This window comes from Chlorocebus sabaeus, chromosome 9 (assembly GCF_047675955.1).
Source record: "Chlorocebus sabaeus isolate Y175 chromosome 9, mChlSab1.0.hap1, whole genome shotgun sequence".
NCBI classification, from domain to species: Eukaryota; Metazoa; Chordata; class Mammalia; order Primates; family Cercopithecidae; genus Chlorocebus; species Chlorocebus sabaeus.
The window spans coordinates 29,453,667-29,475,530 of NC_132912.1; the positions used below are offsets into that span (position 1 = coordinate 29,453,667).

The 21,864-nt window shown below is 43.8% G+C and overlaps 1 protein-coding gene across 7 annotated transcripts in view; it reads right to left on the minus strand.

The window, feature by feature from the left end:
- SVIL (supervillin) overlaps positions 1-21,864 on the minus strand; it is a 182,247-nt gene that overhangs the window by 56,735 nt on the left and 103,648 nt on the right. For 2 of the 7 annotated variants that reach the window (XM_073018832.1, XM_037983436.2), the window contains exons 7-16: positions 19,040-19,120; positions 15,580-16,509; positions 15,053-15,223; positions 14,313-14,347; positions 13,667-13,728; positions 12,767-12,906; positions 9,970-10,065; positions 7,487-7,730; positions 6,467-7,043; positions 5,421-5,646 (exon numbers count right to left, since the gene is read on the minus strand). In XM_073018832.1, coding sequence (XP_072874933.1) covers positions 5,421-5,646; positions 6,467-7,043; positions 7,487-7,730; positions 9,970-10,065; positions 12,767-12,906; positions 13,667-13,728; positions 14,313-14,347; positions 15,053-15,223; positions 15,580-16,509; positions 19,040-19,120 — 2,562 coding nt within the window. The remainder of the gene's footprint in view (positions 1-5,420; positions 5,647-6,466; positions 7,044-7,486; positions 7,731-9,969; positions 10,066-12,766; positions 12,907-13,666; positions 13,729-14,312; positions 14,348-15,052; positions 15,224-15,579; positions 16,510-19,039; positions 19,121-21,864) is intronic. The other 5 variants (XM_073018833.1, XM_073018834.1, XM_073018835.1 and 2 more) reach the window with 5 other exon arrangements.

Sequence of the window (21,864 nt, forward strand, 5' to 3'; positions counted from 1 at the left end):
TTGGCCACTAACTCCCTTTGAGTACCTCAGTTCTCCCTCCTGTATCTGCCACATCAGGAACCGGACCAGATGATCTCTAAGGGTCTTTCTTCCAAGCTTCCCGATTCCCATTAAATATGTTTTGGAGATGGGATGAGATATATCCTATGATAAAAGTTTTGTTACGCTAATAAGAAAACAAATTTTGTACTTAAGAATTCGGCGACATCTATGTATGTGTACATAATCACACCTTGTACTTGTCTATTTACTCAGTCAAATAATGGGAAGTAAGCTGTGAAGAAAGGAATCCCCCAAAGGAGGCGGGAGCTTCGAACTCTGGGCCTGCCCCCTTTCTCAATCTCTTCCTTCTTCTCCCTTCCTTTCTGTTTTCCTCTTTCTCCTAAGTGGCAGCAGATACGATCTCACATGCCCGTTCTCTAGAACTGTGGTAAGGCTGCCTTGTCAATCTCATGCAGATCCCTTTGGTGAAGGTCTCATTTAGTCCTAACTCCTGTAATTCTCAAAGGTTGAACAACACCCTGCACGCTACAAGAGCTACTTCATGGGCTTGGACACAAAGTCCAAATTCCTTCAAGAGTTTTAATCTGCATCATTTCATAATATATATATATGACTATGATTCATCTTTTCTCCAATTATTTTGAATGAGTCAGTTTTATTCTAATAAAATAATCTCACAAAATGAAATCATTAAAAGAAATTGGTATTTGCATGCTGTACTTGAGCTTTCAAAGCATCAATAAACGAGACTTTCAAAAAGTAAGCATGCCAGCACTTTAATACCCAAATGAGAAGGAAGAAGTCCTTCTAGTTCATCATCTCGTGGAGCCAGGCACTCATCTCATTGATATTCTCCTTGAAACTGGCCCCAGAACCAGTTTCTCTCACTTCACCTTCGACCCAGGCCAGCAGCTACTCCTCTTGACCATCCATCTTGTTAATCAGGTTGGATCCAAATGATGAATTTAAAAAAAATCAAATTCATCTTCCTGAGTTTATTAGAAGTCATGAGCTCCGGTCTTTGAAGACCTTCTGAAAAAGAAGCTCTCAAAAGTCTAGGGCAAGGACACCAGCACCTGTGTCATCGGACGGTTTCCCTGGTGGTTGCTTTGTGGCATCTAAAACTGACTTGGAAAAACACAAGCTGTGGCATCTGAGATCACCGCCTCATCCACCTTATACTCTGCTGATCTGCTCGGTGACCCGAGACACTGGGAATTGTTATCTCCATTCCGAAGGACAAGGAATGTGGGAACATCCGGGTCAAGAATTCCATTGGCTGAGGTCACACTGGATGTTAGTGGGCAGAGAGACGTGACTGCAGCCCTTGCCTGCCTGTGCTTGTTTCACTGCAGTAGAACATTAGCTGACCAGACACATTTTTGTCACACCGTTTTAGGAATGGCATAGGATTCTTATAAGGTTTTTCCTTTCTTATAAGGTTTCTTATAAGGTTTTTCCCACCATGGGAAGGTCTCCAAAGAATTTCTCCATTCCAAAACCCTAAAGTTTTGCTTCTACATGTGCTGGCAGAGTTACCATTAGGGACTCCGAAGACTACAGAGTAACCAGAATAACCTGGAAGAAACTGTGCTTCCACGGAGCCCACATGGCACTTGGAGCCAGCCCTCGCCTCCAGCCTATGGAGCACATGATGAATAACTCGTAAATAACACGCACTAAAACTTGAGTGGGTTCTTCCTGTCCCTTTAGATTTCCTCACTGGTGTCCACCATGCTGAGGAGGGAGGGAGATCTTCCCAAATGTGTTCCTTCCTCCTGTGAGCTCACAGCCCTCCGGCTCACCGCAGACCGCCAGGCTCTGAGAGGGTCGAGGAGCCGACATCTGGGTCTACACAGGACATAAATTTCTGCTGGTGCAATTCAAACAACTGTCAGCGCTTCTGACAACTGCCAAGCTGAAGTGCTGTTTGCAGGACTGTGATGCCGGGAGCCTGGGCAGCGGCTTGGCCTGGGGCTGTGTAAATCCAGGGAGAGGCATGACACTGGCCCGCTTACCCGACGCCTGGTCCAGGGCCACCATGACAGGTGCCTGCCAGGCCACCCAGGGAAATGGTGCCTCTTCTTCCATACCTCACACTATTCCAGCAGGGAATGCTGGCCTGAGAGCCCTGCTTGGTGAGAACAAGGACTTCAGACTCAGAGCAGTCAGGGCTGGGTCAAACAGGAGACACAACAACCACGTGCCCCTAATATTAAATAAGGTGTGTTTTCTCTCTCTCTTTTTTAGAATTTTCCCTTCATTTTAGAGAATTATAGGCACCCCATAGACCTCAGATAGGGCTAACCAACACACATAAGTACTTATATTAGATCTTGGTCTTTGCTGGTTCACAAGTTGGATAAGTGAACGAACTAAAGTGTTTTTTAAATGAGAGACAAATCAAACATTGGAAAAGGAGGGCCGGGTGTGGTGGCTCACACCTGTAATCCCAGCACTCTGGAAGGCTGAGGTGGGAGAATCACTTGAGGCCAGGAGGTGGGAGAGCAGCCTGGGCCACAGAGCAAGACCCTGTCTCTACAAAAAAATAAAAAATAAAAATAAAAAGTCAGCTGAGCATGGTGGTGCATGCCTGTAGTCCCAGCTACTTGGGAGGCTGAAGTGGGAGGATCGTTTGAGTCCCAGGAGATGGAGGCTGCAGTGAGCTGTGATCGTAGCACTGCACTCCAGCCTGGACAATAGAGCAAGATCCTGTCTAGAAAAATAAAAGAAAAGAAGAAAAAGAAAAGGAGGGAGCAAAAGGGAACTGCTGCTCTATTCTTATTCCTACATCAATCTGGGGCCCTCTGGTGGCTGAAATTTCCCAGCTACGGAGTAGAACCTGGAGTTTGTGGCCAGCAGGTGTGCATGCTTACACATTCAATTCTGAATACATTCAATTCTGAATACATTTCTGGGCCATTCACAGAAACTTTACAGCCACCCTTGAAAGCCTCAGATGTCCACAAAGCCCAAGCTAAGAAGCTGCATCTTTCCAGTATCTCAGTTTTAAAAATGAGAATTTTACAGTAGGATTAAAGCTTTCAGAAAAATATAGATCAACTAGAATTTACCAAAAAACAGGCAAGTAAATCAGGAATTATTGCTTAGTGGGTAGACACAGGACTTCTTCATCAAAAGTCCTAAGTCCAGATGGACAGAATATTCCCAAAGATGGGAAGGCTCCTTTAAAAGCCTTTGAAAGAAGGGGGCATAATATTAGTATTTTCCACTGGGGAATACCCCAGGGATATTTTCTCATGTGTAAAGCATCAGAACTTGTGTATGAGTGATATTTATTGTTAATTTCCTTAAATGATTTCCCTTCTTCCTCACCAAACCAGTTATCAACACTTGGGTTTCTGGGATGAAACTCTCTTCGAGCCCCGTTTCCGTGGAAGAGAACTTCAAGCCTCAGTAGGCCCAACTGCTTCCCCGATTGAAGATATCCTTTTCCTCACTGCACTGACCCCTCCCCCCTTCCCTAGGTCCCTCAGCCTGCCAGGTCTAACTTTTCATGAATCTTAAGTAAGTAAAGGAGAAAGTCAATCAGATTTAACAATCTTATTAATTTGTCAGTTGAAAAAGATGGCATCTATTATTTTATAAATAATGTTCAAGAAGCTTGGCTTAAAACTAGAAAGAAGGGCCGGGCATGGTGGTGCACGTCTGTAATCCCCACACTTTGGAAGGCTGAGGTGGGATGACTGTTTGAAGCCAGGAGTTCAAGACAAGCCTGGGCAACATGGTGAGACCTCCCAACTCTACAAAAAATCTTTTTGAAAAAATTAGCCAGGCATGGTGGTACGTGCCTGCAGTCCCAGCTACTGGGGAGGCTGAAGCAGGAAGATCACTTGTGCCTAGGAGTTCGAGGCTGCAGTGAGCTGTGACAGCACCATTGCACTCTAGCCTGGGCAACAGAGGAAGACCATGCCTCTAAAAAAAAAAAAAAAAGAAAGAAGGGGCCAGGCATGGTGGCTCATGCCTGTAATCCCAGCACTTTGGGAGGCTGAGGCAGGCAGATCATGAGGTCAGGAGATGGAGATCATCCTAGTTAACACGGTGAAGCCCCGACTCTACTAAAAATACAAAAAATTAGCTGGGCATGGTGGTGCACGCCTGTAGCCCCAGCTACTTGGGAGGCTGAGGCAGGAGAATTGCTTGAACCCGGGAGACAGAGGTTGCAGTAAGCCAAGATCGTCCCATTGCACTCCAGCCTGGGTGACGGAGGAAGACTTCATCTCAAAAAAAAAAAAAGAAAGAAGGAAAAGAAAAGAAGACTTTTCATTATGGCTTGGTATACTCTTAGGCAGTCTGAAATGTATCTAGAAAAATAAGAGTGGTCAGTGCCTAACAAAGCATGCAGACTTCTGTGTGGTGGGAGGTGCTGAGGCAGGGTGGAGGTTGGCCGAACTGTGGGAAAAGGTGTTGGAAATGGTTCTCCTAATATGGAGTTGACAAGACTTTTCTTCACCCAGTTTTCCTATCACTATTCCATCATGTTTTTTACCTACTGAAGACGTTCTCCTTTTTTTTGTACAAATTTATGTGGTGCATGAGAAATTTCGTTACACATATAAAATGCATAGTGATCAAGTCTGTATTTAGAACGTCCATCAGTTGAGTACAATACATTTTTATTTAGTCACCCTACTCTGCTATCAAACCCTGAATTTATTCCCCCTATTGCATCTTTTGCTGCTTAATTCATCTATGTTAAGGGTTAATAAGGAAAACACATCCCCAAGGTAATTTACTTCCAATTCTCTGTATCTGTCTCATTTAAATATATTCCTCTGCATCCTACATCATTCTTTTGAAAGAAATTAGGCTACTGTGTTATTTGATGCTTCCTGAAATGCAATCTTTCAAGCTATTACCTGACGTACAATTTCTAAACGCAGTTCAGAAAAGTCATCCATTTTACAATCTGTAAAGGAAACAAAACTTGGATTCTAAGCCCAAAGACGTACACCCTATAAGTAAATTTATCTTCACTCCCTCTACACAAATTTTACACAAGTCACAAGTGGTTTGTGCATTCAGTATGAACCCTGTGTATCTAAAAGGGGAAGAGCCAAAATCTCAACTCCTGTCACTAGACAGTCTAAGAATTTAATATTATAAAAGACATTGGAACAGTGGAAGCAAATAAATAAAGCAGAAATCTGTTTCTGTTTCTTTTCTCATCTGCGTCTGGAACCGGCCCTGTTGTCATTACCGAACCAGGCTCACGAGCAAAGGCAGTTCACTCTCAAACACCTCAGCTTCCTAGAATTACTCCAGGACAACAGCACAGCCCTGTGAGAAGCTGAATGTGTGATTTCATCTCTTTGCCCATCACCCAGATCGTTTTCTAAAGCAAGCTGTAAGCTCCTCCCCGAGAGAATTACTTTTCGCTCACCGAATCTCATTACCTTTCTTTAATAGACATGGTTTTGCTGGGTGAGTCAAGAAGGCCCTCCCCTGCCGGCGTTCTGATCTCTCCAGCAGCAAACATCGCACATGGATTCTTGCAGAGCTTCTCCTGTAGCTGTTCCGAAGAATCCTGGGGCTTCCAGGACACCGGGGCTGTGGTTTGAGCAACAGTTTTCCCAGCAGCTGTCCCCGTCTGCTCGGAAGTGGGCTCCCCGAACTCTGCCGCTGGGAAGGAAAAGAGCAGCATCAGCACTGAACTCCTCAGGCGAACGTTCTTCCAGCGATTCGCCCCCAACAGCGCAGCTCTGGGAGTTCAAGCCGTGGGCACATGGCGGGTGACCCAATCCACTGGGATTTATGCAAATCTGCAGCACGCTACACTCGGAGAAAACCAAACTTCCCGGAGGGTTACCCACACAGCAAAATGCTTCGTGGCAATTGGTTTCTCTCCTGTGTGCGAGACACAGGAAGTCAGCTTTAACCATTTACTCCCGAACGATTCTAATTCTCCAAAACAATACTTTAACATTCAAATGTGCTATACTCACAAATGCAAACTCCTCTTATAACTTACGCTGTACTGTTTCATGCAAAAATAGAAGGAGGATGAAAGGCCCATGCAGTGTGGCTTGCTAGCCTGCAAAACAGGCGTGCAGGAAGAAACACTCTAGCGATTCAGAGACTGGGGTCAAGCCTTTCCTTAATTCCTTGTGCTTACCCAGCCTGGACCTTCGGGGTCATCTATTTCTAAAAGGGGCCACCAGAATGAACCAGCTCAGAAGGCCATTGTGTGAGTGACGTGACCAAAGTCAACAGAAACCCTATGAAGATGCGTGAAAGTGCTTCCGGTGGTTTTATTGCTGAAAACTTGATGTATCCTCTAGTCAGATCCAGGGTAGAATAGGATTCCCATTGAACTTTTAACCAATGCTAGCTGTAAACTGCCTTTAGAACTTTGTTAAAAGCAATCATAGACACACAGGACAAATCAAGCAGAAACTAAAACCCAGTGGCTTTCTAAAGCTTTGGGGGCACTAGTCATTACCTCTTAGTGAAAACTTCCTTTTCATAACATTCTCCACCTCCACCTTCTCTTCAAAGGGCAGCCTGTCCCCCAAGTCCAAGTTTCCTTGTGCATTCGTTTTAGCCATGGAAAATTCCTTCGGTTCATCCCCAAGGTGGGTGATGGGAGGATTCACTCGTTCCAGGCTTCCTTTTCTGGGAACGGCATATTTAGGTTCCTTATGGCTGTCTCCTTCCCTGGCTCTGTTCAGGATGGGGTAGGACACTTCTGCTTCCTCAAAGGACCCATACTTCTCCATCCCACTGTCTCGACTTGTCAAAGTTCTCTTGCTTTCTGTCTCTCCATATTCTCTCAACATTCCCTTGTTCCCACTACTCTCTACCAAGGGCTGCCAAGCTTGCGATTTCAGAATGCTTCTAACTGGAGAGTCCGAATTTTCTATTGAAGAAGAAAACTTATAGTCAGTGGCACTTGCATTGTCGTCAGGAGGTGGCTTCGTGCGAAGATCCCCGGCATACATTGGAGCAACCGTGGATGCTACGGTAGACACCGATGTGTTCACGGCAGGTGAGAAAGGAATGAGCTTTCCACTCTGCACCTGGAAGGACACAGTTAAAAAGTAAAAAAGCTGCTTGAAAAATATCACCTATATAAATCCTGGTTTATGAATTGACAGAAGCTGAAATACTTGATTTGATGCGGTTTCACTGTTTCTCTTAGTGGAAAACCATTCCTGGACATAGTTGTATAATACGTTTCATTAAACAAAATCCTCTGGGTGAAATGCAGTTGTGCATACTATTTTTTTCTCTCCAAAATGGACTCACTCTACATATTTCTGCAAGCAAGGTATGAAAACAGAAAAAGAGCAACATACTTGGTAGAGTTATCATTTTTAGGAAGAAAACTATCACCACATCACCTACAGACAGTAGTTTCCTGGCAGAGCACCTTAATTACATCACTGACCTCAGAGGAATATTGCAGTGCAATAATTGAAGAACACACACACAAACTGCAATCAGACTAGAGCGCACGCACCTGCTCCACCTCTCCCAGCGTGACTGGCTGAGTTTGATAGCGAGCGTTCATTCTCCTCTGTCTCATGTCTATTCTGTTCCGGGTAGAAATCGCTTTCGAGACTGGCTGGGATAATTTGTTAAACAAGGCCAACTTTTCGGCTAAGCTTAGAGTGGAGGAATCAGGTTCTCCTTGCTCAGCAAGCTCTTTGCCCTCATTTGTCTGGTCCTTGGCTAAAGCCTTTTGGTGAGCAGAGGCCTGTAATCTGAAAACAATAAAATGTCAGCAACAAAGGTACCAACAAACAAAAGCCCACCGCTAAGTTTCTATGTTAGCTTTCTGCCAAGTGTCACATCATTTTGCAAAGGGCTTCTTTTTCCCTAAACACATCTAGGACACAGGCAGGCAGCTGTTCAGCTACTCAGCAAGCAGAGTCGGCACAGGACACTTAGGATCATCGCTTCTACAAAGAGCAGGCTCTGAGCTCTGAATTATTTCTACAAAATGAATTTCCTATTTAAGACATTGAAGTCAGCTTGGTTATACCTTATCTTAGACAGACAGGTGGCTTTGTTAGTATCCTAATAAATAGAATGAAAGGGAGTCGCAAAGCATTATCTATGGTGTATTTAGACCTCATGTAAAGACGTGGTTCAGAAGGTGGTCTTTCATGTTAAATAATTAGGAAACGATATAGTCATCTGTCAACAATGTGATAACAGAAGGTCTTGATTTTCACTTGCTAAAGACAAATGGCTTAATTTTTAAAGAGTCACTGCTTCATCTTAGCATTTACTCTCATAGGTTCCTACCAGTTTTCTAAAAGGTACTTAAATCTGCAATTTCCAGTAACCAGAGTAGTTAAGAAAATTTCAGGTGATTATAAATCCCTCCAACTGGCCAGGTCCAGTGGCTCATATCTACGGAAGGCCAAGGCAAGAGGATCACTTGAATTTAGGAGTTGGAGACTAGCCTGGGCAACATCGTGAAACCCCATCTCTACAAAAAAAATAAAAATTAGCCAGGCTTGGTGGTGTGCACCTGTGGTCCCAGCTACTTGGGAAACTGAGGTGGGAGGATCGCTTGAGCCTGTGAGATTGAGGCTGCAGTCAGCAGTGATCAAGCCTGGGCGACAGAGCAAGACTCTGTCTCAAAAATAAATAAATGAATACATAAATCAGTAAATAAATAAGTAGCTCCCTCCAACTTCCAGCTAGAAGAGAAGGAAAGCCTGAAATCTTCACGGTCACTGTGAATCTCTAGAGGTTTTTAATGCAATACACCTTCTGCCCCTGACCAATCCAATTCTCAGATCTAGTAAAGGAAATATTCTGCCTTGACTCCTGTGAATCCCCAATGCACAGGCTGTCCCAGGCCAAAGAGCAGTCAGCCTCCAAGTTCCAGGTGTAGAATGAGGCCAGTGACAAAAAAGCCACCCGAGCCTCAGAGTCCTCCGTGGACCTCGTGCAGTAACCAGGAGGGCAGGGAAACCCACTTCTCCAAGAGGGCCCTGCCTTGGGTGTGCCAGCTTTATCCCCGCACTGCCATCATGTTTAGTTTTTGTGGTTTGGCTCACATAACAGTAAAATGAAGGGATGTGACCTGGTGTAAGGACATAATTTTAAAGCACCACAATCTAAAACACGATGGTAAAACATCTACGTTTAGACAGTATAAATTGTTATTTTCCCAGTCCCAAAATATAATGGCATTGTCTCTCTATAAATTAGAAAGAGAGAGGATTATTTTCAGCATGTATTTGTATCTACAGGTGTTTGAAAAAGACTGGGTCTTATCAGCATTTCAACATTCAGATTAATGTCCCATTTTTCTTTTCTTTTTCTCTTTCTTTCTTTCTTTTTTTTTTTTGAGACAGAGTCTCTCTCTGTCACCAGGCTGGAGTGCAGTGGTGCGATCTCAGTTCACGGCAACCTCGGCCTCCCGGGTTCAAGCAATTCTCCTGCCTCAGCCTCCCAAAGAGCTGGGATTACAGGCACATGCCATCATGCCCAGCTAATTTTTGTATTTTTAGCAGAGACGGGGTTTCACCATGTTGGCCAGGATTGTCTTGATCTCCTGACCTCGTGATCCACCCGCCTCGGCCTCTCAAAGCGCTGGGATTACAGGTGTGAGCCACCTCGCCCGGCCAATGTCCCAGTTTTCTATTAATCTTTATTAAGTGCTACAACAGTATTTAGACGAAGAACAAAATTTTTGAGGGATGACCATCATTATGAAAAACAAACAAAGCAACTGGATACATGAGTTAGTGTGATTCTAGTTCTAACACATAACATATGCAGAGAGACGAAATTTTTTCCACGCATGCCAGCATGTAGTTATCAGCACCTTGCGCTATGACAAAACAAAATGCCACACATTCTGAACAACTCACGTCACTGACTTGTTTGTCAAACAAACGACAGACATTCAAGACTTTAGGATGCATCTGCTGCTCGGCACCTTTGCACCGGGTGCCGCATGCATCTGTATCTGTCCAGTACCTGGCAGGCTGCACAGCACTCCTAGCTACAGTGGGGCTAGGAAGTCTCGCCATTACAGGGTGGGTGCCCCCAGAACACGAAGCAGGGATAGGTTCACTTTAAAAGGAATTGCCAAAGAGGAAACATTCATAAGGAGAGAGAAGAAAAGAAGCATTAAGGACAGCATAGTTTTAAATTCAGAAACGTTAAATCAAAAATTTTAACAGAATTTTTTGCTAATTATTTTTGGGGAGAAAAAATTCACGAAAGAACTTGAAAAGCAAATACAAACTCAGGAAATAAGAGATAGCAGCTACCCAAAGCAAATGGGGTAAGAATAGGTGTTCAGAGCTGGGAGGATTCACTCTGTCTTGAGAATACATGTCTTGGTGTTAAAAAAGAAAATTTTTAAAAAGCAAATATTAGCCATCAAAAAATCAGTAGATTATGTCTGTGTTTTAGAATACTGTTTTCAATCTAAATTTTTTCTTTCTGTGTTTTATTTTTTTTAATTTTTAAAAAAATTTTTGGAGATAGAGTCTGACTCTGTCACCAGGCTAGAGTGCAGTGGCATGATCTTGGTTCACTGTAACCTCCGCCTCCCGGGGTCAAGCAATTCTCCTTCCTCAGCCTCCCAAGTAGCTGGGACTACAGGTGCATGCCACCTCGTCCAGCTAATTTTTGTATTTTTATTAGAGATGAGGTTTCACCGTGTTGGCCAGGATGGTCTCAATCTCTTGACCTCGTGATCCGCCTGCCTCAGCCTCCCAAAGTGCTGGGATTACAGGCATAAGCCACTGCGCCTGGCCGCCTGGACTTTTTTTTTTTTTTTGACAGAGTCTCACTCTGTCTCCCAGGCTGGAATGCAGTGGTATGATCTCGGATCTCGGCTCACTGCAGCCTCCACCTCTTGGGTTCAAGCAGTTCTTCTGCTTCAGCCTCCCGAGTAGCTGGGATTACAGGCATGCGCCACCACATCCAGCAAATTTTTTTTGTATTTTTTAGTAGAGACGGGGTTTCACCATGTTGGCCAGGCTGGTCTTGAACTCCTGACTTCAGGTGATCTGCCCACCTCTGCCTCCCAAAGTGCTGGGATTACAGGTGTAAGCCACTGCGCCCGGCCTCAATCTACTTTTTAAAAGTATCAGTGTTCTTATACAATCTATAGGCACATCAAGGTAGATTTATTGAGCCTTAAAATGGGATTAATTTTTCTTATATTTACTGTTTTGCTCCCATGGGTGTCTGCTTCTTATTTTACACCAGCCATTCAAATATTTTCTTTTTAAAAAAACAAACTGATTTGTAAAGAGTTCCTAATGAGTGCAAGGATATACTTAGCTACAAATGCACCAAGAAACTGAGGAACAACTTTGGGAGGAACTGCAGGCAGCTGATCTAACAGCAGGTCCATAGAACGGGGCACTGACATGGAGGCCTTTTGGGATGTCAGTAACCTAATGGGATGAACTTTTTTTTTTTTTTTTTTTTCAGGAAGGGTGTCTGTGTGTCCAAGGTAAGCACAAAACCAATTAACAACTTCAACAACAATGACAAAACTAGGCTGGGTACAGTGGCTCACACCTGTAGCTCCAGCACTTTGGGAGGCTGAGGTGGGAGGATCACTTGAGCCCAGGAGTTTAAGATCAGCCTGGGCAACATGGCAAAACCCCATCTCCACAAAATACAAAAATTAGCCAGGTGTGGTGGTGGGGCCTGTAGTCCCAACTACTTGGGAGGCTGAGGTTGGAGGATCAATTGAGCTCAGGAGGTTGAGGCTGTAGTGAGCCAAGATGGCGCACTGCATTCCAGCCTGAGTGACAGAGTGAGACACTGTCTCAAAAAAACAAACAACGCCCCCTCAAAAAATAATGAAAATTTTCAGTTGATTGAAGCAATGATCTCTGAATGAACTACTCTGGGAAATTAATTCTGAATATATTGAAAGATGTTATTCAAAACGAACTTCCAGTTGTTTGGAAAGTTATCAAACTGCAATTTAATTTTTAGAAATTTCTGGCAATTAATCCCAGCACTTTGGGAGGCTGAGGCAGGTGGATCCCCTGAGGTCAGGAGTTTGAGACCAGCCTGGCCAACATGGTGAAACCCCATCTCTACTAAAAATACAAAAATTAGCTGAGTGTGGTGGCACATACCTATAATCCCAGCTACTCGGGAGGTGGAGGCAGGAGAATCGCTTGAACCCAGGAGGCAGAGGTTGCAGTGAGCCGAGATCCTGTCACTGCACTCCATTCTGGGTGACAGAGTGAGACTCTGTCTCAAAAAAAAAAAAAAAAAAAAAAAAAAAGAAAAGAAAAGAGATTTTTGGCAATTAAGAACAAAACAAACCCTTATCTTTTAGAAGGGCATACTGGGATATTTATGGATGAAATGGTAAGACCTCTAGTGTTTGCTTGAAAATAGCACAGGAGGAAAGGGGAAGTGAATGGGACACGGGCTGAGCATCACCGGCCAGGAGGGGGCCAGGAGCGGGTGACCGTGGAAGCTGGGTTTCATCACAGGAATCCACCAAGTTTCATGTTTCTATTTTCCGTTGTCAAAGAGATTTTTAAAACACCAATATGCAGAGACAGAAACAAAATAGAACAAAAACTCCTTTCAAGTTTTTCTAGAAGATACACATCCCATTACAGTTTAGAGAGACCACAGTAAACAAAACCCCTTAGTACTAACTTCTCTGTGGCTTTTAGCTAAACCACCTCCCCAATGCCTCATTTTCATTGAACACTCTTTAAATGTATATATTTTTTAAAAAAAGACATTACAGCCAAGGCTGAGAAGTCCTGTGGGCACTTACGTGGCTGCGATGACCACCTCCTCGGTGGTGATGGGCTGGGTGAGGGACCTGTCCTGCAGACGGCGTAGCCTCTGCTCCACAGCCGCATTTCTTGAGCGTCGTTTTGGAACATTTTGTTCATCAAAAGATTTTTCCATCTCCTAAGATTAGAAACATTGTGGAACCCTTATAAATTCAAGGAAAGAGCTGGGCATGGTGGCTCATGCCTGTAATCCCACACTTTGGGAGGCCAAGGAGGGAAGACTGCTGGAGGCCAGGAGTTCAGGACCAGCCTGGGCAACAAAGTGAGACCCCCCATCTCTACAAAAAAATGCGTAAATTAGCCAGGCAAGCTGGCACAGGCCTGTAGTCCCAGCTACTTGGGAGGCTGAGGTGAGAACATCACTTGAGCCTGGGAGGTTGAGGCTGCAGTGAGCTATGATCACATTGATGCACTCAAACCTGAGTGTCAGAGTGAGACCCTATCTCTAAAAAAATTTAAAAATAACAAAGAAATTCAAGGAAAGGAAATGAGGGCAGTAAAAAGTCTTTACTCTGTTCTCCTACAGGACCTACAGGAGGGGTCACTAATGAGCACCTCGTATCATTGTCAGAAGTGTACACTCATGCTGTGTGCACGAGGTGGCCACAAACCAGTCAAAGATTAGGAAGAAAACAACAGGTGGGCCAAAGCCGGGAGGGCCTTAGCATACCCAGAGGTGCATGAAGTAGGCTGGGTCCACAAGATTCTCCCTCCCTAAGGCTGATAATTTTTATTTTTTTTGAGACTGGGTCTCACTATGTTGCCCAGGCTGGTCTCAAACTCCTGACCTCAAGTGATCCTCTTGCCTTGGGCTCTCAAGTAGTTGGGATTACTGTACCCAGTAGTGATCTCTATTCAAGCACGTCAGCACGGCTTACCCTGAAAAGCAACCTCTTGGCGGCAACACTTAGCTTGGCGCGTTCATCCACCTTTTCTTCATCTGCAAAAAGCCACAAATTAAAAACCGGACATCATTAGAAAAGGTTAAGTTCGGTCTCCAAAAAATCTTTCAGGGCTAACCTAGAAATCTTTGAATACAAGAATAGGTGCACCAAAATAATAATTGGTGGTAGTTTCCCCTTGCAGGGAGCCCGTTCTTTCTGCTCAGTGAAAAGGTACTAATTTCCCTTGCAATTCAACCCAGCCAAACCAAAGCAAACTCTGTCCAAGGATTTCTACTCTAACGTTAGTCCAATCGAGATTTCACGAATATATTTTATGGGGGGAATTTCTTTTATTTTTAAATAGTAGCAGCAGCACAACAAGAAGAACCTGCTCCTTTGGTTTGAATTTGTTGTTTTTATACTGGTCACTGTATGATTCTCTAACTGTGCTCAGAAAGAAGGGAAAGCTCGTCTGAAAATTTCAACTAGATTTTATTATATTCACAGAATGAAAACCTGCAGCAAAGGGAGACAAGATGCTCCATCATCTTATTCTCTCAAAAAGCCAAAAACCTGATTATTAAATCCAGTCTAGATGAGACAATAAAGAAGAAGGAAAAACAGGGAAACAGGTACTTGCCATCGATAGCTGGCATTTCTGAATGTGAAGTGCACCTAGGAAAGACATTAGCAAATAATAATAAATTAGCAGGTGGGAGCAGAAGATCGAAATAAAACATCATATTGAAAGTAAAAATAAAAATGCAATTAAATTCTTTTAAGAAAAAATCTCCTGGTAGCAATTCTAGTTGTGAAAACACACATACAGTTGTGAAGTGACACTGGAGCGTGTGTGCACACAATCCCAGCCAAATACACACCCCGTGGAGAGAGACCAGGCACAAGAACAACTTATTAAACACCACTGATGACAATTTTCTAGACAAATCTTACCATGTTTTATGCAATAGTATATGACACTTTAGTTTAAAACTCAAATACAACAAGTAGACGAACATTTAGAAAATGAATATAAAATTCCTCAGTTATTTTCCCTGTAAAATCTGGTGAACATGCAATCTGGAATCTAATTTAACAAGAAAGTAAAAAATATGAAAAATATTAAATGAAGAAAAACAATTTTCTTACTTCTTATCTGAATGCAATGTAAAATTGTGTGTATCATAATACCACTGTAAAGGCTAACATTCTTTAAAAAGACTTTTAAATAAGCCAAATAAATAATGCTTATAGATTAGACGGAAGAACTTATGGAATCGACAGCATCCTATATAAATAGCATCAAGGCCATCAGTGTGGTAAAACTTCTGTGTCATTGCCATGTTCCTGGACCAGGAAACCGCACATACGCATGCCTACCTATCTGATTCCTTTCGTTCTGCTGAAGTTATAGGTTGGGTTCTAAATCTCTCGGAAGTTTTTCTACTTTCACCAGGAGAAAAATAGCGTCTTGGTTTCCGGGACCCTCTCTCCCGTTCCACACTGGTGGGCAAGCCAGGTCCTTCGGCCGACCTCTCCACCCGTGATTTGCTTTTAGAATCAAAGGGCAGAGAGTATAAGGAAGGCAAATGAAGACAGAGAAAGAGAAGACAGCAAAGGATTATGCATCTCTGTGAGTCAAGGCACAGACACCGCCAAACCCCTCTTCATGCCTCTACCATGCAGGTAAGGAAGGAGACATTCCAGAGACCCAATCCGCTAGTTCCCCATTAGTAGGCAGAAGCAGAGTGGTAGTTTTTGAGCCATTTTCCACATAGTCGCCCTGCACACACTTGTGAGCTAAGCTAATATGATTCAATGCAGAACACAACACAGGTCGAGGAGTGAATCATTCTGCCAGGGACGTGCAAGTGACACAGCTGGAGGGCGTGTGAAGCATCACCTACAGTTCAGGTCTCCTGCAGGCGTTGGCAGATGCCAGGAATGCACTTCGGAGCTGGGCGACAGAGACCTTTGTGTCCAGCATGCTGAGCTCCCCATAGGGCCCTTCAGTCTTGGAGCTGGGCAGCTCCAGTTCTCTCCTGGAAGCTGGGTCCTTATACTTCAAGGCCTGGAGCTGAGGGGGGCCTGTGAAATCTGACAGAGAGCGGGTACGGACCTTGCGCTTTTTCGAGGCTTCCTTGTTGTGACCAGTTGGTTTGGCGTCTTGGGACACAGGCTCACTTTGAATGTAGAGAACCATCTCGCTCCTGCCTGTCCTCTCGGTGGGCTGGTGCTGAGCTTGATGGGGGTGCGCCATGCTTTCCGGTTCTTTCTGATGCTCTGAGGTGACTGTGCTCACAGCAGGCTTACCAAAGTCCTCGTTTCTAGAGGGATCTTCTGGGCTTCTCACAAGCCCGTCACCCTCCAAAGCCAGTAAGGTTTTCTTGCTTTGCTCGAGAGCTTCAGTGAAGAGCACATCTTCTTCTTTTTCTTCTCCTCCTCCTTCTTCTTCTGCTTTTAACTCGCAGATATGGAGAACTGGGCTACCCCTTCCATCACCTTCTAGAACCTTCAAGGTAGGAGGTTTGGGGACATTCTGGGTGGCTGATGCTACCCAGCTACACTCAGATACATTTTCTGGGGTTTCTGGGGTTTCTGGTGTCACCAGCTTGGCGGTGTGACCGGTATCCGCGGGTTGGACATAGCCACGGATTGGCCGTCGTGCAGAGCTTGCAGCCTTGCTGGGGACCCTATCAAAGGCCGAGTGCTCGGACTGAAATGACAGGTAATGGACTGGCGCTGGCTGGTGTCTCCTCTGAGTTATGGACTCTGAGGCGAGTTCAGGGCTGTTTCGAGCACTTTCCTCTTTCACCAATTTTTCTCTAACTTTAACTCTTTAAGAAAGAAAAAGGATTTAAGTTGCAAAGTGCGGTAACGGCCTCACAGGAGGAAAGCAAGCGTAGATCCCAGATTACCAGCGAATGGAAACCGACCCCGAGAGAAAATAACTTGTGAAAAAGCATTTTGGTGTCTAATGTCAACTACTTGTCAGATGATCCTAAGTTGAGTTTCCAATTTGTATATGTAAGCCCAGGTGGTGCAAAACTAACTGTAACCCTTGTAAAAGCTGTTAGGGGTCAGATGCTATCCTGGGGGAGAATGGGTCCCTTCTGACCAAATAAATACCCAGAAGCCACAGAAAAATGCATTAATATACACCACCAGTATGCATTAGGGCACAATGAGGCTGGTCCCTTGAATCAGGAAGCTTTCCTCACGCACAGGCCCGGAACATGGACTGTGGGGAAAGGTTCCTGGCATACAGACACCTATTGACCAAACGTTGTAATTTCATTGCCTCCTGAAAATGTAAGGGCACTCACGATTATTTACGCTTTTCATTTAGTTCAAGATACAACAACCGCCTCTCTTTTAAAGCACTCAATTAGACATTCACAAGCTTTTTCATGCAATGCAGAGTATATTCATTCATTGAGAAGGCACGTGGCCAGTTTGGGCATCATTATGAATAATTCTAGCGCCAAAGAATGTTAGAGAAAAGAGAGTTGCTGACAGAATTAATGAAGTGAACATTTCCCACCACCATCCCCCTCTCCTGCTGTTATGCTCTTAGTCAAAAACGAATCCCAAAAGAGCTGCCTGGCCCTGGGGCTCATGCCTGTTAATCCCAACCTTTTGGGAGGCCTGGGCAGGAGGATCACTTGAGGCCAGGAGTTTGAGGCCAGTTTGGGCAACATAGTGAGATCCTGTCTCTACAAAAGTGAAAAACAATAGTTAGGTGCAGTGGCGTGTGCCTATAGTCCCAGCTACTTAGGAGGCTGAGGCAGGAGGCCCACTTGAATCCAGGAGTTTGAGGCTGCAGTGAGCTATGATTGTACCACTGCACTCCAGCATAGGCAACAGAGAGAGGCTCTGTCTCTAAAAAACAAAAATAAAATAAAAAATAAAGAGAAATTGCTCCAGTTGTTTCTAAAGATATTCAAATATCTGAGAGCAAAACTGGCATCCTTTTCAAAAGCTACAGACCTTTTTCCATTACTGCAAAACAAAGAAAGCAAGAGCTCTGACCGTGGGGTGGGATCGGACCTCTGCTCAGATTCCGGCTCAGTCAGATTGGCCTGGGTGGTGCTGGGCAACTCACCTGCCCTAAGTAAGCCTCAGTCTCTTCACCTTTTAAATGGAAATAATAGTGACATAGTGTAATGTGACATTTGCAAAGCACATGGTTTAGTGCTAAGCAAAGAGTAAACATTTAATAGTGTTATCTAGTTCTTATTTTTGCTTTTTGAAGTACCATGTAGTGGGAAAGGAGACATAATTCCAACTACTTGAGAATGGAAAACTGATTAGGGCTCAGTTTTAAAAAGTAAAGAGGGCTTTTGGAGTGGGAAAAGGGATTTCTTGCAGGCAGAGGAATGTAGACCCCTTACTTAAGCCTAATTGGCAAAAGAAATTATTTATGATGTGCACTGTATGGAAAAGAATAGTTTATTTAATGACAAGTGCACCCTGCTAAATTTGATAAAAACTCCTATTTTTTTTTTTAACATAAGAGGCAGGGCATCTATATATGCGTCATTAAAGGAAAATCCACACAGACACACATATAGGTGGTGACTATGAACAACTCAGGAAAAGAAAACATTCTGTGTTGTTATTTTGCTCAGAAACGAGCCAGTGTTGGAGGTTTTCATACTTAAAACTTTTGTTAATCAAAAGGAGACTGATGCACGGCTCCAGTTCTCCTGTGGAATGCGCACTTCTGATCAGAGACAATCTGCATGTTGTCCTCAGCCGAGAACAAAGTGACTGTCAGAAACTCTGTGTGGGGAGCTTTGTCCTTCCATGACTTACTCATTCTGACTCCTTCCGCCTCTCCCTGCCCCCAGTCTTAAAAATGAAATGATAGGAGGTTTTGTTTGCTTTTAAAACCACATGTCCTAAATTTAACTGTTGAAAATTAACTTCTGGTTTAGAGATGAGGAGATATGAAAGCAAGGAGGTTGGAAGGGCTGGGAGCAGTGGGGAGTTGAGCAGACGCAGGCTGGTGAGTGTGAGTCAGCTCAGGAAAGCAGCCCAGGGCCTGGCTGGGTGCTCACTACTGCCCCGCACTGGCCAGTCCTATGTGAGTTGGTGAGAAGGGAAAAGCAAAAGGTCAAGGAAAAGGTTTGTCAATCAAGAAAGATTGAAAAAGAAGAGGAAGGAGAGATACTATCAGCATGGATTAGGGCATGTGGAGGAGAAAAGCAAATGATTTGAAAGTGACTTCCACATGATTTTCAAGTGCACCGGTATTAAAAAGGGCAAGAGGAGAGTGGGTGCTAGCTGATGTGTGGAACCGCAGGTCAGGCGGGAAGAAGCAACACTCATGCACGCACACCCCAGAGGTCGGCGTGCGGGTACCTGGACGGCCAGTTGATAAGTGAAGGTGTGTCCCCTTCGGAATCTTTCTGGAGAAACCACTCATGTTTGGGTTTCCCTGTACTATTGTGTACAAAAAACAAAACCAGATAATCTCTATTAAAATGTCAACACATACACAGACTTTACCATAACTTAAAACCTAAAGGCTGATTTTTATTAAGAATAATCTTCACTTATAAGTGAGAGTTAAACATGGAGTACGCATGGTCACAAAGAGGGAGCAGCAGAAGGCCCACCTGAGGGAGGAGAGAGGCAGGAGGACAGGGATTGAAATACAGCCTGTTGGCTGCTGTGCTTATTACCTGGGTGACAAAATATTTCATACACCAAAGCCTTGTGACAATTTACCTACATAAGAAATCTGCACGTGTACCCCTGAACCTAAATTAAAACTTAAAAAAAATAAACAAATATAAATATTATAGAAAAAAAAAAGAATAATTCTGGCTTTTGAAAATGTATAAGCACATTTTGCTATAGAGTTTATATTCACTTCACGGAGTTTCCAGGACATGTGGCTCGCTACTAAAATCAAGAGGTAAAAATAAATGTATCTAAGGCCATTAAATCATGTGTTTTCACAAGTAATTTTAAATTATTAGAAAGGAGTCAGTTGGCCGGGTGCAGTGGCTCACACCTGTAATCCCAGCACTTTGGGAGGCCGGGGTGGGTGAATCACCTGAGGTTAGGAGTTTGAGACCAGCCTGGCCAACATGTTGAAACCGTCTCTACTAAAAATACAAAAAATTAGCCGGGTGTGGTAGTGTGCACCTATAATCCCAGCTACTCGGGAGGCTAAGGCAGGAGAATTGCTGGGACCCGGGAGGTGGAGGTGGCAGTGAGCTGAGATTGTGCCACTGTACCCCAGCCCAGGCGACAACAGCAGGACTCGGTCTCAAGAAAAAAGAATGGAGTCTGTTATAGTCACACTCTGGCCTCAAATACCAGGCAATTCTCTTGTAAGCAGCTGACTAAAAGTAAAAGGTAATTTAATTTCCATAAATTTTGCAGTGGCACATTGGTAAATAGCCTAATATAAAAATAGCATCCACGTAAAACAACACATTTCAAATAAAGAAGATAATTAAAATAAATAAAAATAAAATTAAAAAAAATCAATGAGATCACATTTTTAGTTACTATTACACATTTTCCTTTTATAATTATCACTGAATAATGTGACCAACACAAGAGTTACAAGTACTAATTCAGGTCCATTCTGCCGATATTTATTGAGCTCCTAGTATGTCCAAGTAATGAGCTAAGGAACGACGAAAATGAATCATAAATCAACATAGCCATTAAAAACCTATACCGCAGGTAGGCAAGGTCATATATAATCCACACATTCATTCCTCAACACACGACTGAGTATGATGCCAAGCAGAATGTGAATGAGTAATTACACTAGGCTGAAGGTATTTTAGAGAAACATCATGGTTAAGGACAACCTGGTTTTAACAATGTAAAGCAAGTCACAAGAGGAACACTCAGATTACTGCCCTGCCTCCTCTTACAATGTAGGGGAAAAAAGGAAATTCTACAGGCTAGTTACAATGTTTACCAGCTCAAAACTTTATGAGCCCATCTGCAAGAATTTCTCAGCACCAGGCTGGAAACACATTCCAGCTCAAAGCAATTTCTAAAAGAAAATAAGAGTTATAATCAACTTAATTTTCTAAAATCATTTTGGTTTGAGTTTTGGTTGGAGGGGACAGGCAGGTATCTGGAACCGCTATTGTACATCTTGCTGTAACCACTGACCTCTGTCTCAGTCTGGGCTTGGACTGATCTGTTTCTCCAGTAAGATCCTCCGGCCTTGCTACTTCTAAAACTATCACCCCACCTCCCAATCCTCTGCATCACATCAATTTTGCCCACAGCAAATAAAAAGTGAAGCTGTATCTAGAGCCATTTCATTTCCAACTACAAAGGGTCCAATTTCTCAACTTTTATTTGATGGGAGAGTTTGGCACATCACCCGCAGCCAGGAACAAAGGCAGCACAACTCAGTCCAGCGTGCAGAGGGGAAGAGGGGCCAGCAGACGCCTGCTGTTGGAAATGACATCAAGTTCCTATAACGAATCTTCCACCTTCACAGGGTTATGTTTAGGCTGAATGCTTTCTGTATAACAGAGGGCTTTGTAAACAAAGTGCAATACAAGAATAAAACTTGGTCAGCATCACCATCAAACTCCATCAGGGGCTTGTGGAAGCATGTTGGGTCAGTATTTATAAAATGGAAATCCCACACAGACACAGGGGACTTGCTGGGCTGCATTTGCTTGTTACACCTGAGATATGGAACCAGCCAAAAACCAAAGGACTACCGCCAGGGTGGAGAATACTCGAAGTCTGAGTGTATAGACAGTCTCCGACTTACAATGTAAGATTTATTGACTTTAAGATGTTGTGGAAGCGATAGGGATTCAGGAGCGCTTGTGCTTAGAGTTGTGAATTCTGTTCTTTTCCTGGGCTGGTGGTGTGTGGTGTGACGCTCCCCTGCGATGCTGGGCGGAGGCAGTGAGCCGCCGCTCCCAGATTGCCACCAGCCACACAACCGTAGGGGGAACGACCCGTCCCTATAGTGTGCTGCATGGCCAGATGGCTCTGTACAAATCCAAGCTAACGTGAGTGTTCTGAGCATGGCTGAGGTAGGTTGGATGTATTAAGCGCATTTTTGACTTAATGTTTCCTTTGTTTTTCTCACTTGCAATATTTTCAAGTTATGATGCATTTATTGGGATGTGACCCCATCGTAAGTTGAGGAACATCTGTAAAATAAATCCGAATGTATGTAATAA